This window comes from Peromyscus californicus, unplaced genomic scaffold (assembly GCF_007827085.1).
Source record: "Peromyscus californicus insignis strain IS unplaced genomic scaffold, ASM782708v3 Scaffold_10__1_contigs__length_136768540, whole genome shotgun sequence".
Taxonomy (NCBI): Eukaryota; Metazoa; Chordata; class Mammalia; order Rodentia; family Cricetidae; genus Peromyscus; species Peromyscus californicus.
In genome coordinates, this window is record NW_026294391.1 from 29,805,093 (window position 1) to 29,827,389 (window position 22,297).

The 22,297-nt window shown below is 39.6% G+C and overlaps 1 protein-coding gene across 1 annotated transcript in view; it reads left to right on the forward strand.

Moving 5' to 3' along the window:
* Positions 1 to 835: 835 nt before the first annotated feature.
* The window catches only part of LOC128101041 (serine/threonine-protein phosphatase with EF-hands 1-like), a 110,628-nt gene continuing 89,166 nt past the window's right edge, over positions 836 to 22,297 (forward strand). The window contains 2 exon segments of the mRNA XM_052723792.1: positions 836 to 1,102; positions 9,506 to 9,661. Coding sequence (XP_052579752.1) covers positions 9,616 to 9,661 — 46 coding nt within the window. The 5' untranslated portion in view covers positions 836 to 1,102; positions 9,506 to 9,615.

Consider the following 22,297-nt stretch of genomic DNA (forward strand, 5'->3'; position numbering starts at 1 on the left):
AAGCCTAAAGACAGTTAAGTGTGAAAACATATACTGATGTAACCACCTCGTGAGAGTTTGAGAGAAAAATTGCTGGTGATGTAGCCTGAAGCCAGCATGAGTCTTGGGAATAGAGTCTCTGGGAACAAGGGCCTCGCATTGTTCCAGAAGGTAGATGAGCTGCTGCCGTTGGCATCTGTTAATGATATTGTTGCTTGAGGTTTCACGTGTGCCTTCCACCTCTTCCTTCTAAAACCCACCCTGCAGAACTACAGATCGATTTTCTGTTTCCTTTTTGATAATAAGGAGACTGTGTCTCTTTCATAGGTAGGTTCTCTAAAAAGGAGTTAATTGAACAGCTGAAGCAATATAAACATCATATGAAATAGTGTTTGAGTGTTCTCAAATGCATTTCCTTTAAACTCATGTCTTTCTAGTCTTAAGGAATATTTTCCTACTTCTTTCTCCTAATTATATACAAATTATATCAATGCTTTCTAAAATTCACCTTCATTGGACACAAAGAACAATTTTTCTGCCCTTATTTACTGAATTTCTCTTTTCTCTTTTATGCTGATGTGGCTTTCCTTTGCAAACAGCAGTCTGGTCCTGCCTGGATGGAGTATGGTCCCCTTGGAAGTAGTCATATGACTGCAGATTGCAGACCATTACTTGGGCACGCCCTATTATGTCCAGGCCAGTAACAGCAGGGTTGTGGCAGACAGCCACGCCTTAGAGGCTTGATCAGCTTCCCCAGGGTGTGTATATCCTGGCTTTTCTTTCACACTGAAAGGCACAGTAGTTTGGCCCTGCTCTAGCTATTGCTCGTTCTCTCTCAATCTTTCTCTCTCTCTCTCTCTCTCTCTCTCTCTCTCTCTCTCTCTCTCTCTCTCTCTCTCTCTCTCTCTCTCTCTGTGGTTATTTAAGCAAGAACTTTCCCTCCAAAGATGTGAAGTGTGGTTTTGTGTGTACACGTGTGAGGGGCGCTCCAGAGTGTTCTGAAACTGTACCTCTTTCTTTGCAGACCTCTGAATTATTCCACACACAGGCTTTTCTCATCTTTGCTTCTCCCAAAACACCTGGAGTGAGGAAAACTTCTACACTGGTCAAGCAGAAGATACAGGTAATATTTTTTTTGTACTTAGGCATTATTGGTCAGTGAAATCATATACTATAAACATATCTCATATGGAAAGAGGGAATATGTACTCCTTACAGTATGTTTTATGGTTTCGTAATTTCTCAGGGTGATTTTTTTTTTCAGCATTGCTGTTTGTAAAGCAAGTAGCATCATTTAAAAAGAACGTGCAGATGACTTTGCACTCTGAAGAGCTGTGGTCTATTCCAAATGAATTTGATTTTTGGAAAAACTCTATGGTTTCCTTGGGTGAAGGCTAAGAGATGAGGAAAGAGATAAATGAGGAAAGAACCTTCCAGGCAGGTCCTTCATGGAGTATTTTCCACATTCCTCTATACAATCTCATGTGTAGAATTTTCCCTTTCCCTCCTTTGTCCTCATATAATCTTAGTAGACCACCACATATCTATCTGTGTGTTAAGAATTGGTACTAGTACCTTGTAGTGGTCAAGAATTCTGTTTACTGATTTAGTTCTTATATAGAATGATAGACCAGATCCTGAAACCAAGACCTAGCTATCCTTTAGTAGGCTTGTATTTCATTTTTTGGTTTGTTTTCCAGACACAGTCTCACTTTATAACTCAGATTGGCCTGGACGTTCCACTGTAGCTTGGGCTAGCCTGGAACTTCAGGTGATTCTCTGACATTCAGGGATTCTAATATGAACCACCATGTCCAGTTTAGGTCTACTCTCCCCACCTCACTATGCTCCCTGCCTGCCTCTTTGCCATGGCTTATGTAGAACACGCTGGCTTTAAACTTTCTGAGTTACTGAAGCTGTTTGCAAACTCCCGATCCTCCTGCCTCCACCTCCCAAGTGCCAGGATCATAGGTATGGGCCACCATGCCCAGCTATCACTCTTGAATGACTGCTAAGAGGTTTTAGTGTTGCCACTAATAACCTGTGCCAGGGAATATGGTATTTAGTTTTGAGTCTTATTTTCTTCATAACATGGAATGATGATGATACTACCTTGAAGATGTGTTGAAAATTCACTAGAATACTCTAACCATAAAACACCTACTGGGTGAGTAAATAGTAGTGATCTTAGCTATTATCATTACTGTTAGAATAGCATTGTTTCAGATCTTAGCACCCTGGTGGGGACTAGGAGAGCCCATTTCTTTGTGAATCTTCAGTTATCCCAGATTCTCTAGCTACCCCTGGGGGTTTAGCCTCTGAGAGGCCCCAACCAAGTCATTCTGAAGGAAGTGGGTACCTGCCATGCACAGCCCCTCCTAACTTTACACCCACAAAGAAGGGCTGCTCTTTGTTCGAGCCGGTTCTGCATTCCTTCCGGAAGCTCTTCACTAAGTACTGAGTACAAGTCCCATCAGGTGAAGTGCTCTTACCCAGTTTTCTTACACACAATCTGAGCTATAGGGGTTTTAAGGACAAGCTGAATTCAAATTCTAGTTTGTCAGACTTTAAAACCAAGGCTCCCTGAGCCAGCATTAAGCAGATAGGAACAACAGTTTTTTGTTTGTTTGTTTGTTTGTTTTGTGAGATGCTTTCCCTCAAGAGTTCTTTGGAAAACAGTGGATTGCTTAGAGATTCACAATGCCTATTATTGTGAGAAGTCCTACGGTAAGGAAACCTGTTCAACCTGCCCTTTCCTGAACTTCTCAGATGGTGGGACCTTTGCCTCACCTGTATCTCTAAAATCATAAACTACAGAGACGGTCAAACTTTGGAAAACCTGCTGCCAGTGCAAGCTGCTGCCTGGCTATAATAATTTCAGATGCACCAACAGGTACTTTCAGGCACTTGATAGTTGATAGAAGTTTTCTTATTTTTTTCTACCGTTTCATCTGATGGGATCAAGGAAGAATTACCACGTCAATCTTGCATGTCTTTCCTTGTTCATTTAAGACCCTGGACACAGGCAAATGCTTGGTAGAAGAAAGCTGTGCAAAGGACGTACTTAGTGGCATCTGATGGCCATTTCTCTACCCCACCCTATCTCCATTAAGTATGTTTAGGCCATAGGCAGCAGGCTCAGAACTGCCGTTGCAGCAAGTGCCAATAAAAATGCACGGCCTGATGAGGCACCTGTCCCTCTTTCTTCCCAGAGAATGTCTACTCATTTCATGGAGGATGAATGACACCTTCCTGCCGATTTCCCATTATGCTGGTGAGGAAGGACTTGGGGACAGAGTCGGGTTCCGGATTTTACTTCTGTAGGGCCAGAGCTTGTGTAGCAATTTTTCACAAAACCAACACCTTTAGGAAAAGCTGAACTTTTGACATGGGGAGCTGCAAAGCTGACATCCAAGGCATTGTCAGAAGTGGACTTCTGTCAGGGTGGCTGAGCCACGGTGTGGGAGTTGGATAGAGATGCACTTTGCAATAAAAAGAATGCTAAGACGGAATAAGAGCAAGTTGAGGAGGCTGGGCTGACACTTGGAAAGCTCCTAGAGCTGGAGGTGAAGCTGCCTCCAAGGGCCATCTTTTGTTCTCTGCACAGTTTCAGCTCTGCAGTTACAGTGGTAAAGTGAGAAGAATGAGCACCATCCAGCAGTTCCCCCCTCCAGACCTCCCCTGAATACACTGTACAAACCTTCTAATAGAACCCTTTCCTTTTACAGATTGTCCGCCAGTGGCCGATGACTCACTATTTCATGTTTGTTCTTTAAAACCATCCGTGGTATGGTTTTCGAGAAATTTTCATGATACAACGTGTCAACTCGAGCAGGGCTTTAGGAACCCCTGAGAAACCCATGGTCCCCTGAGCCTGAGAGCTCCTCAGGGAATCGCTTCTTCAGGCTTTGTTAGTGCGTTAAGTGCTCTGCTAATGCTGGCAGAGGGCGGGGCTAGAAGCAGCTTAGGCTGCACTGAGGAGTGGGAAATCTCTCCATCATCTTTATCAGCTATACAGTCAGAGGTGTCCTCAGAGGCACATGGGCACGGCTCACAAGTTGTTTCCCCCTCTGCTTTAAAGTCTAGGTTGGGCAGCCTAAAACAGCGTTTCCAATCCTGAACTGACTCATGTTTTGGTGAGAGCTAAACAGAACTCTGTTTCTTTGTCTTCCTCCCTTCCCTTTTTCCTCCGTCCATTAATGGAGAGAGAATAATAGGTTTAAAATAATTTAATAATTAATAACATACAATTCTAGCAGTCAATTACTGTTTCTAACAGACAACCAAATGATTCTAGAACAATTACCATTTCTTTCCATCCTGATTTTAAAATACGCTTTAACAAAGGCTTGATAAGCACTACCTATTTCTACTTTAATAAAAAGCTTTTATACCTTCAAAATAGCACATATCTGTGTATGCAATGATGCAATAACAATGATTTTTAGTAATTAATTTTTAAGGAACTCTAGCTTAGAAATATTCATTTCTTTACTTATCTTTTCGGCGTTTATCAAACACATTCTATGGGAATGCACTGTACAGGTGCTGGAGATTCAGAGGGTATTCAGGAAGAAAGTTATCAGTATGGAGCTCACAGTGTGCAGAAATGAACTCAAGTTTCGTGCTTTTGAAGTTCCTAGTGACTCTTTTGCTTTGTTTTTATTTTTGAGGCAGGCTTTTCCTCTGTATCTTAGGATGGCCTCCAGCTCTTAGTTTTACAAATTAATGAAATTTCTCCTTTCACAAGTTCTTTCAAAATTTTCTATTGCATATATTTATTTTGTGTAAATGTGTGGTGCCTGTTACAACATGTATGTGGAGGTCAGAAGACAAGATTGTGAGATTAGTTCTTTTCTCCCACTGTGTGGGTTACAGGGATTGAACTCGGGTCCTCAGACTTCGTGGCAAGTGTCTTCCCCCACTGTGCCATCTTGCCAGCCCTTTGTGAGAGTTTCAGACATGCGTGGAATCCACTCTGATTATTCTCACCTTCACTGTCTCTTTCTGCCTTCCCACCTCTGTCAAACTCCTTTCTCCCCATTGGTCCCTTTACCATGTTCATGTCTTTTTATTTTGTTTTGTGACCCACTGAGGTTAACCAGGGCCATTGGTGTGTCCTTGGGTCTGGAGCTATCTGATGAAGCCTGATGGGTTTACTGACCTCATCCAAAATCCTTCAGTAGCCAATGGTTCAGTGGTGAGGAAATGGGCTCCATGCACTCATCCTCCACCTGGGACTGGGTACTGACAAGTTTAGTTCTTTCCAGAGCCCCAAACACTTGAGTCTTCTGTTTCCCTCTCCTGGGTGCTGAGATTATAGGCATGTGTTACTGTGCCCAGCTTCCTAATGTAATTTTGTTATGTGATGAATTAACTTTGAGGGGGCCTTGATACAAATATCTTTGGAGATGCACTGCTTTTTTTTTCTGGCCAAGAAAAACATCAGGATTAAACTATATCACTTCCTGTTATCCAATCAGTGTTTGTTGCCTGCTCAGGGGCCAACTCTTTAAAATTTTTTAAAATTATTTTATTTTATGTTTGTGGGTGTTTTGCCTACATGTACGTCTATGTACCATGTGCATGCCTGGTACCCATGGAGGCCAGAAGAGAGCATTGAATCCTGGTACTGGAGTTAAAGATGATTGTAAGCCGACATATGGATGCTGAGAATAGAGCCAGAATACACTGGAGGAACAGCCAGTGCTCTTAACCATTAAGCCATCTCTCCAACTCCTCAAAATCCTACTCTTACAATTCATAAAAAGGGATAGAAGAAGTAGCATAAGGAAATATGGATACTATGGGAAGATAGTAGTTTTTGATCTGCGATATGTAGACTGCCAACATCAAAGTTCCCTGAAGGGTACACTTTATTGTTTATTTCTATACTTCTGGGGATTCAACTTGAGGTTCTTGGGCGTGCTAGGAAAGAATTCTACCACTCAGCTATGCCCCCAACCCATGGCTGTGTTCCAAGGCAGATTCCAAGACCCTAGGTTTTAAAAAGATGTCTAGCTTTATTGGTAAGGCCTGGGAATCTGTGTCTTAACCCCTCTCCCTCACTGGAAAGTACTGACTTGGAGAAAGCTGCTATGTCTGGAATAATAACTTCAAAAAGGGATGAAAGAACTTGCTTTCTCATAGGTAACCACAAATGACCTTTGGGAAATTCCTGAGAGTGGAAATGGTACACTAATTTAAAAAGTGAGAAAAGAATAGATGCCCCAAACTACAGGCTTGTAATTATGACTGCAAAATTCAGCTTCAAATAGATGGATTGAAAGCACTTCTAGGAAAATGATTGCTAGGTAGAATCCAGGGTTTGCTAACACACGCCTTCTAGTAGAGACTGTCAAACTCTGTTGCATATTAGAAGTATTTAGAAAACTTTAACAGCATTTCTATTCGTGTGTGTGTGTGTGTGTGTGTGTGTGTGTGTGTGTGTGTGTGTGTGTGTGTGTGTGTTCATCTATGTGTAGGTATACTGTATGTGCTGTGGAGGCCAAAGGACAACTTTATGTATTATTTCCTAGACGCTGTCCACATTGTTTTCTTGAGACAGGGTCTCTCACAGGCCTAGAAATCCTTGGTTAGGCTAGGCTGGCTGGTCACTGAGACATAGGAGTCTGTTCATTTTTTGCCTCCTCATTGCTTGCTCTACAAATGTATACTACCATACCTGGTTTTTGTTGTTGTTTTGTTTTTTAACCCAGGTACTGGAGATGAAATTCAGGTTCTTATGCTTGCACAGCAAGAACATTACTGACTGAGCCATCTCCCTAACCCCGTCATCCGATGCTCAATCATCCCATCCAGTAACAATTATATGAGAATCTCAATTGGTAGGTCCTGGGCATCAGTCTTTTTTAAACTCCTAGAGATTCTGATTTAATGGTTCAGGCTGAGATTGGGAGTTTTAAAAAGCCCCTTCAATAATTCTAATTGCTAACAAAGTTTGACAACTATAGGTCTGTATGACACTAAGCAAGTTGCTTAACTTTCTTGCACTGTATATACATACTAATTGTAAAGATCTTTCACATATTTAAATGTCTGTGATTCCTTTATTAAAATCTCTCCAAACTGACTGTTTTCCTTCCTCCTTCCCCAGACCACCTCCTTCTTCATCTCCTCTTCTTCCTCCTCCCTACCTCCTAAACAAATGAGCTTAGGCTGATAGATTATGAATGCAGTGGATCTGTGGTGATCCTGAAGAATGATGTGGAGTGTCACAAGGCTTGTTCGGCCTTTGAACTTGAGCTTGTTAACATTTTTATCCATGTGTTGTGTGACAAAACTTTTCCTGGGGAGATGCAACACACAAGCCCATGGTAGACCAACGTATGGATACCACCAAAGTCCAACTTGGTGAACCAATGAATTTAATTGGGGTTACTTACAATTATGGGTGAAGGGTTACTTACAAGAGCAGGAATGACTCAAAGACAGCTGCATCACCAAAGCCCACCCCAGCATGAGTAACAACTTATAAAAGCTGGGAACCTGGAGTGTACTGCACAGTCTATAGGCAGCTCAACAAGTTGGAACGTGTCCTTTCCAGATGTCTCAGTCAGTCTAAACCTCTTTCAGGCAGCTGGTATGGTCTCAGAGTCTTTACTGTTTGGCTTCTCTGAGAGTGAGCAGCTTGTTGGAGAGTGACTCTTGGTAGTCTTTATTGCTTACTCTAGCTGAGAGGATCCTAGTGAATCTAGTCAGTTTCAGGGACTTCCTGAAGCTCTTTTGAGTTGTTTACCTCCCTGCTTAAAGAGCTTCCCTGCAGGATATGATGTTTCAATATTGGAGGAAACTGTTATATAACACCATGATTTAGAAAACAAATATGCAAAAGGAGAAACTGAGGATCTCAGATTATAATTAATAAATTTGGGGAAGGTCTTGGGCCTTGGGTTTTTTTTGTGGTTTTGTTTGTTTGTTTGTTTGGGTTTTTGTTGTTGTTGTTTGTAAGGAGTCTCCTCCTTAGTGACTCTAAGGAATAGCCAAAAATTTCACTTTAACTTGGTTTTTGGCATAGTTAAATGTTTTTTTGTCTCATAGTCAGCCTCCAATTTGTGGTTAAAAGCCTAGGTAGATTTAATTACTCTCAGCTTAAAGCCAAAGCATCTGAATTATGTTAGCTCAATTGGTAGAGTGCTTCCCTAACATGGATGAAGCCTCCAGCACTGAATAAACTGAGTGGTACATATCTGTTATCCTAGTACTTGTGAAGTGGAGCAAGAGGATTTGGAGTCAAGATCATCCTTGGTTGCATAGGGAATTTGAGGCAACCCTGGGCCACATAAGTCTCAATCTCAAAATGAAATAAGACAAGCCCCAAAATGCAAAAACAAAATCACCACCAACAAAACAATCTACAAAAGAAATTCCCATCCAACTTGAAATAACCCAATGTTTAGAAAGGTTGATTAACTCAATACATAATGAAATCAGTTCTGAATAGAAAATCTGGTTATTAAGGTTATTATTGATTGCAAATAATTTTATAGTTAAATTTTATTTATTTAGTTTTGGTGCCTAGACTTGAACTTAGAGCATCAAGAATGCCACGAACATGCTATACCATTGAGCTATATTTCTAGTTTGGTCATTTTAATGTTTCCCTTCTTTAGCTGAGTTGAAAAATTTTTAAGCTTTTAGTGTAGAAGTAAAAGAAAAATACAGTTGTTCTCTGTGTTCTTATCAATAAATGTAAATAGGCCATCTGAATGTATCACAAAATAGAAGAAACACCCCCCACACACACAGCAAACAATGGGATGAGATGAGCAGATGCTATGCTCCACAGAGGAACCCTGTTGGAAGCCTTCATCTGATGATTCCAAAAGGATTAACTGGGTGGCTTTCTCTGAAGGATGTAGTAAGTATGAGGGGAGATGGCAAGGCTTTGGAGCTGCCTCTGCCACACCTGGAAGCTTGTTTAAGGACACACTCAAATTACGATTTATAAGTTTTAGGGGAGGTCTTGGGCCTCCTGTTTTGTAAGGAAGGCCCTTCTTGACTGATTCTAAGGAATATTGCCAAAAACTCACTTTGATTTGATTTTTGGCATAGTTAAATGTGTTGTTTTTGTCTCATAGCCTCCAATTTGAGCTTAAAAGCCTAGATAGATTTAATTACTTTCAGTTTTAAAGCCAAAACAACTGAATTATGTTAGCTCCTCCATATTCCATCCCCTGTATTTTAATTAGAAAATTACACACTCTTGCATTTCAGTGTTTCTTTTCATTTTTAGTGCCCAATTTTATACAAAGCTTGAACTGACCTGAACATGGGAAACTATCATTTTGGTGTAGCAGCAAAAACTATCTACAGCTATTTTGTGGCCGTTCCTGTGGTTTGAAAACTAAACAAGGATCGGATTATATGTGCTCACTTTTCACATCAAGTGATGAACAGCAATTCAGAAGCATAAAGTGAGGCGTGAGGCCTGCTGAGCAGGCCCTTAGCTACCATGTTGTTAACTGGTGCTTTCTGTCCCTCCCTGCTCTGTCTTCCTCATTAGCATCCATGTGCTGAAGGGAATCCGCGGCTTCTTGAAGCACAAAGGGAGGGACTTCACACTCAATTGTGGAGTCAGAAGTTGAATTTGTAAGCACCATTCGATTGAGAGTCATGGGCTGTGGCAGTTCTTCAGTAAAAATTAACAACACGGAGAAAGGTGAGTGCTGGGTACAAGCCTGTTTTTATGAATGAAAAAGAGGGATCAAGCTGGACGCACACTCCTTCCTGTTTCTTGTTTATTATTCCCATGGTTCTCAAGCTGCCCTGTGTGTTTCTGTACTAAAACATCATTATGTGGACTGAAGGTGAAATATTAGGGGAACATGGGAAACCATCTGTAGAAAGATGCAGCTTTGAGATCATGATATACTATAAAGTATTATTTAAGAGATGTGTTTGATTTCATTTCAGTTAAAATGTTCCAGTATAAAGTATCAATTTATAACTCAGTGACAAGGAACCAGAAAGACAATGGAATTTATATATCTACTTCTTCTATACTCATGTAATAGGCATACTATACCTATATGACATTTAGTGCTGGCATTGAATTTAATTGGATTTTATAGCTCAATGATCACATTTTAAAAATATCTATTCAATGTAGAACTTCATGAGATTTGCCTTACGTTTTAAAAATATTCTAGTGACAATGCCAGATATTCATTTCCAAAAGAAGTGTGTTGCTTCTGCATAGATGACATATCCACTTCTACCTCCATGTAGTTGGAGACTTAAATGTTGCCTTTGTTTATTTTGTACAGAGATACTTTTCCATAGCTACTGGAATCCAGCTGAAACTCACTTGCATGTTTAAGACACCTAGCTTCTGCAAGCAAACTAAAATAACAAGCTGCGACAATTATATGAACACTTTGCTACTAAGCTCCATTCTTTTGTTATCTAAGTTACGGATTCTTTCATTGGTTTTTATTCTATATCTCGGTTCAAGTTTATCCAGGTTTATGGTAGAGAGTTTAGGAGGCAGCGTATTCTATACTAGTTAGTCTAGGGTATTTTCTTTGGGGAGTCAACTCTTGTTCTCATCAGCTGAATTGTGCTAGGTTTGTAGGCTAATTTCTGATATTAGGAAGGAATATGACAGGTGTATTAACTGTTTGGAATCTAAGTATACCACAAACTAATTCCATGGTAGTAGTTTATTAACACAAACAGAGGAGACTATTACCTTATTTGATTATACAAAATGAGTGAACAAATAAAGGGTTTTATTATGATACCATTCTATGTGCATCATGTACTTTGCCATACTCATATGTATTTTGCTCATATTCACCTTCATATCACTTTTTCCTGCCTATTCCTTCACAGTTTGTCAGATTTCTTAGGTTAATAAAACACTAAGCTCAGGCTGGAGAGAGGGCTCAGTGGTTAAGAGGAATTGCTACTCTAGCAGAGGACCTGGATTTGATTCCCAGAAGCCATGTGGTGGCTCACAACCACCTGAAACTCCAGTTCTAGGGAAAATGATGGTCTCTTCTGGCTTCCACGGGCACTGTACACTCATGGTACACATATATACATGCAGGCAAACATTCATATACATAAAATAAAAATTAATAAATCTTTTTAAAAGATCATATATTTAAGGGCTGAAAAGATGGCTTAGTGGTTAAGAGCACTTGTTGCTCTTCCAGAGGACCCAGGCCTGTTTCCCAGCACCCACATAGTGTCTTCGACATCCGCAACTCCAGTTCTGGGGGACCTAAGTAACTTCTAGCTCTTTGAATTGCTTTTCAAATTTTTTTTTTTTTTTGGTTTTTCGAGACAGGGTTTCTCTGTGTAGCTTTGCGCCTTTCCTGGGACTCACTTGGTAGCCCAGGCTGGCCTCTAACTCACAGAGATCCGCCTGGCTCTGCCTCCCGAGTGCTGGGATTAAAGGCGTGCACCACCACCGCCCGGCGCTTTTCAACTTTTAAAATGTTATTTATAAATGGAAATACTAGCTTAGGTTTTGTATTGCTTTTTCTTTTAAGTAATTTATTGAGGTAAAAATTCACATAACATGAAATTAGCTGTCATAAAGTAAACAACTCAGTGGCATTTAGTGTATTTATGATATTGTATAACCACCACTCTTGTCTCATTCCAAAATGTTTCCATGACTCCAAGGTAAAACCCCAACAGTTTTTGTCTATTTCCATCTCCTTCCAATGTATAACAACAGTCAATTTGTGATCTGTCTCTATGGATTTATCTATTCCAGATGTTTGATTGCAATGGAACCATATACTAAGTGGCCTTTTGTGTTTGGCTTCATTCTTGTTGTAGCATCTATCAGTATTTCATTCCTTTTTATTGTTGAATAATACTTCACTGTGAGAATAGACCATGTTGTGTTTATCCCATTTATTAATTGGTAGATACTAGGTTATAAGTTGTTTATGCTTCACCCCCTTCTTGCTATTATGAACAATGTTTCTACGAACAGTCATGTATAGGTTATTGTGTAAACACAGGGTTTCAGTTTTCTTAGGCATATACCAATGAGTAAAATTGCTGGGTCAAAATGCTGAACATTTTGAGAAACTTCCAACCTATTTCCTCAAGTGATTACACCATTCTGTGTTCCTACCAGCAATATGTTAGTGCTACAAATTTTCCACATCCTTGGCTCCATTTTTATTGTATTTTTAAAAAATAATAACCATACTAGTGGGTATCAGGAGGCATCTCATTGTGGTTTTTATTTGTACTTGCCTAATGACTGATGATTTTGGGCTTCTTTTCGTGTGGTTATTGACCATTTGTACCAGTCTCTTTAGATAAGTGTCTATTAAGATCATTCACACTCCCAATATTTTGAGACAGGATGTCACTAGGGAGCCCATGGGGCCATAACTTGCTATGGAATATAGATGCCCTCTGTTACTGCCTCCTGAGTACTGGAATTATAGGCATGTGCTGCCATGTCCAAACACCCACTTTAAGAATTGTTATTTTTATACCATTTTATTGTAAGAGTTATTTATGAATACTATATACAAAGTTATTATCAAATATATAATTTGGAAAGCAGCTATGCTTATCAGTGTTCACCCACCTATCACTCAATATATAATTTGTAAGTATTTTTCTCACTCAATGACTTGTCTTCAAATATTTTTTTTGTTATTGTTTTTGAAGTGGTCTCCTGTAGTTCAGGCTGGCCTTGAACTTACTATGTAGCTGAGGATAACCTTGAACTCCTGATCTGCCTGCCTCTACTTCCCAAGTGTGCACCACCATGTCTGGTTTAAGGCATGGTCCAGGCTGGTCTTGAAATACTGAACTTTATGCCTTGTATTCTTTAGCACTTGCCTACTAGCATGATGCCTTTTTCGATTTCTTTCTTTCTTTCTTTCTTTCTTTCTTTCTTTCTTTCTTTCTTTCTTTCTTTCTTTCTTTCTTTCTTCTTTCTTTCTTTCTTTCTTTCTTCCTTCCTTCCTTCCTTCCTTCCTTCCTTCCTTCCTTCCTTCCTTCCCTTCTTCTTCTTCTTCTTCTTCTTCTTCTTCTTCTTCTTCTTCTTCTTCTTCTTCTTCTTCTTCTTCTTTTCCTCCTCCTCCTCCTCCTCCTCTTCTTCTTCTTCTTCCTCATCTTCTCTTCCCCCTACTCATCCTCCTCTTCTTTTGAATTGGGAAATAACAGTATTTTGCTTCATTTAGTTTGTGAACCAACATGCTTAATTAGGATTACTTACTGGAGAACAGGTGAGGGATATTTACAGAAGCATGGACCATTTATCAGTGGCTATACTGCTGAAGAATATCTCTCTCCTTCTGTAACTGTTAACTGCCTATAGATCTCAGGGAGGGCCTGGTACTCATCAACTCTTCCTCTTTAAATTCCTTTACTGTGCAGTTAAAATATAACATCAAAGAGCAGCACATGGTTTCTAGCTGCCATCTAACTTAACTGCCCACCTTGTGAGTTTAGTGGTGTCAGCCTGGAGACCCAGGTTTATATTTCCTGGCGGGGAGGTAGGTAGGGGTGTGTGTGTGTGAGACACACACACACAGAGACAGAGACAGAGACAGAGACAGAGACAGAGACAGAGAAAGAATTCGTTTTTTTTTCCTGAAGGGAATCTTTGAAATCTTTTGGATTTCAATATAGGTTTAATACCAGAAAGTAATTCCAAATGAAATGTTATGAATTAAAGAACTAAGATAGAATAAAGGCTCCATTTCCAAAGCCCCACACTTGATGGTTGGTGAACCCACCTCCTCCTATAGGGCATATGATGGACTGGGGCTGCAGACACTCTACATCTGAATCCTGAGGTCAGTTCTGTTACCATGTAGGGGTCTTGATCAAGTTCATCTTCTCTGCCAATTAAGAAATTAAAAGGCAGGGAAAAATCTCAAGCTCAATAGGTAGCAATGGGGGGAATTCTCAAACACAGCAGTCTGCTAAAGAAATCTGCTAAAGAAAGGCCTTTATTAGGGGTGAGGCATGTGTGCCTGCAGCAAGCACACAGAGAGAAAGACTCTCTGCAAAGCAGAGGTGATTTTTAACTTTCTTTATAGTGTTCTTTGCAGTGAAAAAGTTTTCAATTTTGACCAAGTCTAGCTTATTTTTAATTTTTGGTTTCTTTTGCTTTTGATGTCACCTATAATAATTGTTGCCAAATATAAGAAGATTTATGCTCATGTTTAACCTATAAGGTCTTTGTAGTTTTAGTTCTTACATTTAGATTTTTTGATCCATTTTGAGTTATTTTCACATATATGAGGTATGAGTATAAATACATTCCTTGTATGTGGATATCTGGTTCTCCCAATACCATTTGTTGAAAAGACTACTTTTTAAAATTGTCTTGACACTCTCACAAAATGAATTAACTGGAGGACTGGGGCGTGTAGCTCAGTGGTAGACTGTTTGCCTAGTGTGTGTGAAAGTCCTGGGTTGTGTATTCAGCACTAGAAAAAAATATGGGACTTCAGATGTAGCTCAGTTGGTAGAGTACCTGTGTAGCATGCACAAAGTCTTGTTTTTGATCGATAGCATGCTATAAAGCCAGGCAGAGAGCACATACCCATAATCCCAGCACTTAGGAGACAGATACTGAAGGATCAAGGTCATCCTTGGCTACCTTGCAATTTTGAGGCCAGCTTGTTTTATATGAAAGCTGTCGCTTAGACTTTGTTTCTCTTTTACAAGGTTACTGTAGGTATTTTGGGTCTTTTGTATTTTCATAAGGATTTTATAGTTAATTTGTCAATATATTTTAAAAATCCATATGAAATGTTTTGGGGGGATTATACTGAATATGTCTGGGGAATATTGCCAGCATAACAACTGAAACATGAAATCTATGAACATAGTATGTCTTCCCATTTATTTAGTTTTGGGTGCTACTATAAATAAGAGCGGTGGTACACGCCTTTAATCCCAGCACTCAGGAGGCAGAGCCAGGCGGAGCTCTGTGATTTCGAGGCCAGCCTAGTCTACAGAGCGAGATCCAGGACAGGCACCAAAACTACACAGAGAAACCCTGTCCCCAAAAACAAAACAAAAACAAAAATAAAACAAAAAAAGTTTATTTTCTTAACTTTTTAAAAATATTCATGCCAAGTGTGTATAAAATAACGGATTATTTTTCAAGACAGGGTTTCACTGTGTGGCCATTGCTATTCTGGAACTAGCTGTATAGACCAGGCTGGCCTTGAACTCACAGAGTGAGTCCTGGGATTAAAGATGTACGCCACCACCACCTGACTAATAACTAAATTTTGTATCCCCCAAAGTTTTTCTAACTTGAGTTATTAGCATGAAGAGCTAGTTATTTAGGGATTTTTATTTATGTCCTTTCATGTGAAAATAGGGTTAGTTTTACTTTCTTCCAGTGCTTTTCATATTACATTATTGCTTAATTATTCTAGCCAGATACTTTGTTTAAATACTGAACAGAAATAAGAGGGTAAATTTCCTTGTATTGTCCAGTCTTCATTGTCAACCTGACTGGATTTAGAATCACTTAGTAGACTGAGCATACTTCTGTGTTTATCTTTGAGGGCATTTCAAGATGGATTAACTGATAGGAGAAGATCCACTTTGAATGTGGGCAGCATAATCCCATGGGTTGGAGATTTGATAGAATACATTATTTTATTGTAATTAATTTTTCATGCAATATATTTTGATCATATTTCCCCTCCCCCAACTCTTCCCAGATCCTCCTCACCTACATATCCATACCCACCCAACTTTCCGTGCTGGCTTGTGCTCTCTCTCACTCTTTCTTTCTCTCTCATTCTAATAGGTCCATCTTTATATGTTACTTGGTCTTTTACACTTGCAGCTTTTAATATTCTTTCTTCTGTACATTTAGTGTTTTGATTATTATGTCATTAGATTATTATGTCATTGATTATTATGTCATTAGTGTTTTGATTATTATGTCATTAGAATGTCATTTCTGATGCAGTCTATTTGGTGTTCTATAAACTTTTTGTACCTTTATAGGCATCTCCTTTTTTATTTAAATTTTTTTCATTTTACATACCAACCACAGTTCCTCCTCTCTTCTCTCCTGCTGCTCCCCCTTCCCTCCTCCCCACCGTACCCGCCCCCCACTCCTCAGAGAGGGTAAGGCCTCCCATGGAGAGTCAACAAAGTCTGCAGTCAAGTTGAGGGAGGCCCAAGCCCCTCCCCCCTGCATCAAGGATGAGCAAGGTATGCCACCATAGGGAATGGACTCCAAAAAGCCAGTTCATGCACCAGGGATAAATCCTGGTCCCACTGCCAGGGGCCCCACAAACAGACCAAGCCACACAACTGTCACCCACATGCAGAGGGCCTAGTTCTTTCCCCTGCAGGTTCCCCAGCCGTCAGTCCAGAGTCCATGAGCTCCCACTAGCTCAGGTCAGCTGTCTCTTTGGGTTTCCCCATCATGATCTTGACCCCCACCCCTGCTCATACAATCCCTCCTCCATCTCTTCAACTGGACTCCAGGTGCTCAGTCCAATGCTTGGCTATGGATCTCTGCATCTGCTTCCATTGGATGAAGGTTCTATGATGACAATTAGGGTAGTCACCAATCTGATTACAGGGGAAAGCCTGTTCAGGCACCCTCTCCACTATTGCTAGGAGTCTTAGCTGGAGTCATCCTTGTGGTTTTCTGGGAATTTCCCTAGCACCAGGTTTCTCCCTAACCCCATAATGGTATCTCTATCAAGGTACCTCTTTCATTGCTCTGCCTCACTGTTCCTCCCCCAACTCAATCCCTCATGTTCTCATCCCTCATCCCATCCTCTCCCCCCTCCCAGTTTACCCAAGAGATCTGATCTATTTCCCCCTCCCAGGGTGACTCATGCATGTTTCTCTTAGGGTCTTCCTTGTTACCTAGTTTCTCTGGGGTTCTAGATTGTAGCCTGGTTATCCTTTGCTTTGCATCTAATATCTACATATGAGTGAGTACATACCATGTTTGTCTTTTTGGGTCTCGGTTACCTCATTCAGGATGAATTTTTTCTAATTCTATCCACTTGCCTGCTACTTTCATGATTTCATTGGTTTTTTGTTTTTGTTGTTGTTTTGTTTTGGTGGGGTTTTTTTTAACACTGAGTAATACTCCATTGTGAAAATGTACCACATTTTCTTTATCAATTCTTTGGTTTATGGGCATCTAGGTTGTTTCTAGGTTCTGGCTATAATGAATAATGCTGCTATGAACATAGTTGAGCAAGTATCCTTGTGGTATGATTAAGCACCCTTTGGGTATATGTCCAAGAGTGGTGTTGCTAGGTCTTAAGGTAGATTAATTACCAATTTTCTGATAAACTGCCATATTGATTTCCAAAGTGGCTGTACAAGTTTGCACTCCCATCAGCAATGAAGGAATGTTCCCCTTGCTCCACATCCTCTCCAACATAAGCTGTTATCAGTGTTTTTGATCTTAACCATTCTGACAGGTGTAAGATGGTATCTCAGAGTTGTTTTGATTTGCATTTCCCTGATGGCTAAGGATGTTGAACAGTTCCTTAAATGTCTTTTGGCCATTTGAGATTATTCTGCTGAGAATTCTCTGTTTAGATTCATACCCCATTTTTAAATGGATTATTTGGTTTGTTGATGTCTAGTTTCTTGAGTTCTTTTTATATTTTGGAGATCAGCCCTCTGTCAGATGTGGGGTTGGTGAAGATCTTTTCCCATTCTGTAGGCTGCCATTTTGTCTTATTTACCATGTTCTTTGCCTTACAGAAGCGTCTCAGTTTTAGGAGGTCCCATTTATTAATTGTTGATCTCAGTGTCTGTGCTGCTGTTGTTATATTTAGGAAGTGATCTCCTGTGCCAGTGCATTCAAAGCTACTTTGCACTTACGTTCAGTGTAACTGGATTTATGTTGAGGACTTTGACCTACTTGACTTGAGTTTTGTGAATTTTTTGTGATAGATATGGATCTATTTGCATTCTTCTACATGTGGACATTCAGTTATGCCAGCACCATTTGCTGAAGATGCTTACCTTTTCCTGTTGTACAATTTTGGCTTCTTTGTCAAAAATCAGGTATTCATAGATATGTGGATTAATGTCAGGGTCTTCAGTTTGATTCCACTGATGCATTTGTTGGTTTTTATGCCAGTACCAAGCTGTTTTTATTACTGTAGCTCTATAGTAGAGCTTGAAGTCAGGGATGGTGATGCCTCCAGAGGTTGTTTTATTGTACAGGGTTGCTTTAGCCATCTTGGGTTGTCTGTTTTTCCATATGAAGTTGAGTATTTTTCTTTTGAGGTCTGTGAAGAATTGTGTTGGTATTTTGATGGGGATTGCATTGAATCTGTAGATTGCTTTGGTAAGATTGCCATTTTTACTATGTTGATCCTACCTATCCAAGAGCATTGGAGATCTTTCCATTTTCTGATATCTTCTTAATTTCTTTCTTCACAGACTTAAAGTTCTTATCATATAGGTCTTTCACTTGCTTGGTTAGAGTTACCCCAAGATATTTTATGTTATTTGTGGCTGTTGTAAAGGGTGATGTTTCTCTGATTTCTTTCTCAGCCCATTTATCATTTGCATATAAGAGGGCTAATTTTTTTTTTTTTTAGTTAATCTTGTATCCCGCCACATTACTGAAGGTGTTTATCAGCTGTAGGAGTTTCCTGGTAGAATTTTGGGGTCACTTATGTATATTATCATATCATCTGCAAATAGTGAAAGTTTAACTTCTTCCTTTCCAATTTGTATCCCCTTGATGGCCTTTTGTTGTCTTATTGCTCTAGCTAGAACTTCAAGTACTAGTGCATATATTGAATAAATATGGAGAGAGTGGACAGCCTTATCTTGTTCCTGATTTTAGTGGAATCACTTTGAGTTTCTCTCCGTTTAATTTGATGGTGGCTGTTGGCTTGCTGTAAATTGCCGTTATTATGTTTAGGTATGTTCCTTGTATCCCTGATCTCTCCAAGACCTTTATCATGAAGGGGTATTGGATTTTGTCAAAGGCTTTTTCAGCATCTAATGAGATGATCATGTGATTTTTTTTCTTTCAGTTTGTTTATATGGTGGATTACATTGACAGAATTTCATATGTTGAACCATCCCTGCCTCTCTGGTATGAAGCCTCCTTGGTCATGGTGGATGCTTTTTTTGATGGGTTCTTGGATCCATTTTGCCAGCATTTTATTGAGTACTTTTGCATCAATGTTCATGAGGGAGATTGGTCTGTAATTCAATTCTTTGTTGCATCTTTGTGTGGTTTGGGTATCAGGGTAACTGTAGCCTCATAAAAAGAATTTGGTAATGTTCCTTCTGTTTCTATTGTGTGGAACAATTTAAAGAGTATTGGTATTAGCTCTTCTTTGAAAATCTGGTAGAATTCAGCACTGAAACCATCTGGTCCTGGGATTTTTTTGGTTGGGAGACTTTTAACCACTGTTTCTACTTCCTTAGGGGTTATTGGTATATTTAAATAGTTTATCTGGTCTTGATTTTTTTTTTTTTTTGGTTTTTCGAGACACGGTTTCTCTGTGTAGCTTTGCGCCTTTCCTGGGACTCACTTGGTAGCCCAGGCTGGCCTCTAACTCACAGAGATCCGCCTGGCTCTGCCTCCCGAGTGCTGGGATTATAGGCATGCGCCACCACCGCCCGGCAATCTGGTCTTGATTTAACTTTGATATGTGGTACCTATCCAGAAAATTGTCCATTTCTTTCAGATTGTCCAATTTTGTGGAGTATAGGTTTTTTGAAGTATGACTTAATGATTCTCTGGATTTCCTCAGTGTCTGTTGTTATGTCCCCTTTTCATTTCTGATTTTGTTAATTTGGATATTCTCTCTCTGCCTTTTGGTTGGTTTGGATAAGGGCTTGTCTGACTTGTTGATTTTCTCAAAGAACCAACTCTTTGTTTCTTTTATTCTTTGTATTGTTCCCTTTGTTTCTATTTTATTGATTTCAGCCCTCACTTTCCTGGGTGACTTTGATTCTTTTTGTTCTAGAGATTTGAGGTATGCTGTTAAGTTGCTAGTGTGAAATTTCTCCAAATTCTTTATGTGGTCACTTAGTGCTACGAACTTTCCTCTTAGCACTGCTTTCATAGTGACCCACAGGTTTGGGTATGTTGTACATTCATTTTCATTGAATTCTAGGAAGTCTTTAATTTATTTCTTCCTTGACCCACTGGTGATTCAGTTGGTTGTTGTTCAGTTACCATGTGTTTGTAGGATTTCTGTAATTTGTATTGTTGCTGAATCCTAACTTTAACCCATGGTGATCCAATAAGATACAGGAGCTAACTCCAATTTTTTGTATCTGTTGAGATTTGCTTTGTGCCTGAGTATGTAGTCTATTTTAGAAAAGGTTCCATGAGGTGCTGAGAAGAAGGTATATTCTTTTGTGTTTGAGTGAAATATTCTATAGATGTCTGTTATATCCATTTGAGTCATAACATCTGTTAGTTCCCTTATTTCCCTTTGAAGTTTCTGTCTGGCAGACCTATCCATTGGTGATAGTGGGGTGTTGAAGTCTCCTACTATTAGTGTGTGGGGTTTGATGTGTGATTTTAACTTTATTAATGTCTCTTTTACAAATGTGGGTGCCCCTATATTTGGGGCATAAATGTTTAGAATTGAGTCTTCAACTTGATAGATTTGACCTGTGATGAATATGAAATGTCCTTCTCCATCTCTCTTGATTAATTTTAGTTTGAAGTCTTTTTGTTAGTTATTAAGATAGCTATACCAGCTTGTTTCTTAGGTCCATTTGATTGGAAAATCTTTCCCAACTTTTTACTCTACAGTAATGTCTGTCTTTGAAATTGAGGTGTGTTTCTTTTATGCAGTAGAAGGATTAATCCTGTTTTTGTACCCATCCTATTAGCCTGTGTCTTTTTATAGGTAAATTGAGTCCATTGATATTAAGAAATATTAATGACCAGTGATTGTTAATTCCTGCTATTTTTTGGTTTTGTTGGTGGTAGCGTGTGTATTTCCCTTCTTTTGGATTTGTTGGTGTGATATTATCTATTGCCTGTGTTTTCATGGGTGCAGCTAAGTTCCTTGAGTTGGAGTTTTCCTTCTAGTACTTTCTGTAGTGCTGAATTTGTGGATACGTATTGTTTAAATCTGGTTTTGTTGTGGAATATCTTGTTTTCTCCGTCTATGGTGATTGAAGTTTTTGCTGGGTATAGTAGTCTTGGCTGGTATCTGTGGCCTCTTAGTGTCTGCGTCTGGAAAACATCTGTCCAGGACCTTCTGGCTTTCAGAGTTTCCATTGAGAAGTCAGGTGTGATTCTGATAGATCTACTTTTACATGTTACTTGGCTTTTAAATTTTTTTTTAATTTTGTCGAATATATTTTCTGTGCCTTTGAGCTGGAATTCTTCTCCTTCTTCTATCCCTATTATTCTTAAGTTTGGTCTTTTCATGGTGTCCCAGATTTCCTGGATGTTTTGTGTTAGGAATATTTTGGATTTAACATTTTCTTTGACCAATGAATCTATTTCCTCTATTGTATCTTCAACACCTGAGATTCTCTTTTCCATCTCTTGTATTCTGTTGGCTATGCTTGCTTCTGTAGTTCCTGTTTGTTTACCAAGATTTTCCGTTCCAGAATTCCCTCAGTTTGTGTTTTCTTTATTGTCTCTATTTCAGTTTTCAAGTCTTAAACTGTTTTCTTCACCTGTTTGATGTTTTTTTCTTGGCTTTCTTGGCTTTTTTGAAAGGATTTTTTATTTCTTCCAATTTTTTGTTTGCATTTTCCTCCATTTCTTTAAGGGAATTTTTCATTTCCTCTTTAAAGACCTCTATCATCTTCATAAAGTTATTTTTTAAGGTCATTTTCTTCTGCTTCACCTGCATTGGTATGTTCAGGTCTTGCTGTTGTAGGATATTGCTATTTATGTTGTTGAATGTATTCTTACCCTGCCATCTACCATCTGGGGTGGGGTAGTTACAGGTACAGGTGTTGATTCTTCCTCCAATTGGTGGAGGTGGTGCCTGTACCTCTGGGGGGCTGCTCTTCCTCCAATCAGAGCAGGTGGAGCCTGTGTATCCAGACGGCCTCTGAAGCCGTGGGGGATGGTTGTGTGTGTGGGAGGATGATGGGTCCCACGTGTTTGGGGCTTGGGGTGGGACTTGTAGTTACAGGGTCCAATAGGTGGCAGGGGTGGTGGAGTGGCCTGACTGCAGGAGTCTTACCTGCTGACTGGCTGCTGGGGGCTGTGATGGGTGGGCAGGCATCTCCCTCTTTAAGTTAGGAAAATTTTTCTTCTATGATTTTGTTGAAAATATTTTTTGTGCCTTTAACCTGGTTTTGTTCTTCTTCTATACCTATCATTCATCGATTTGGT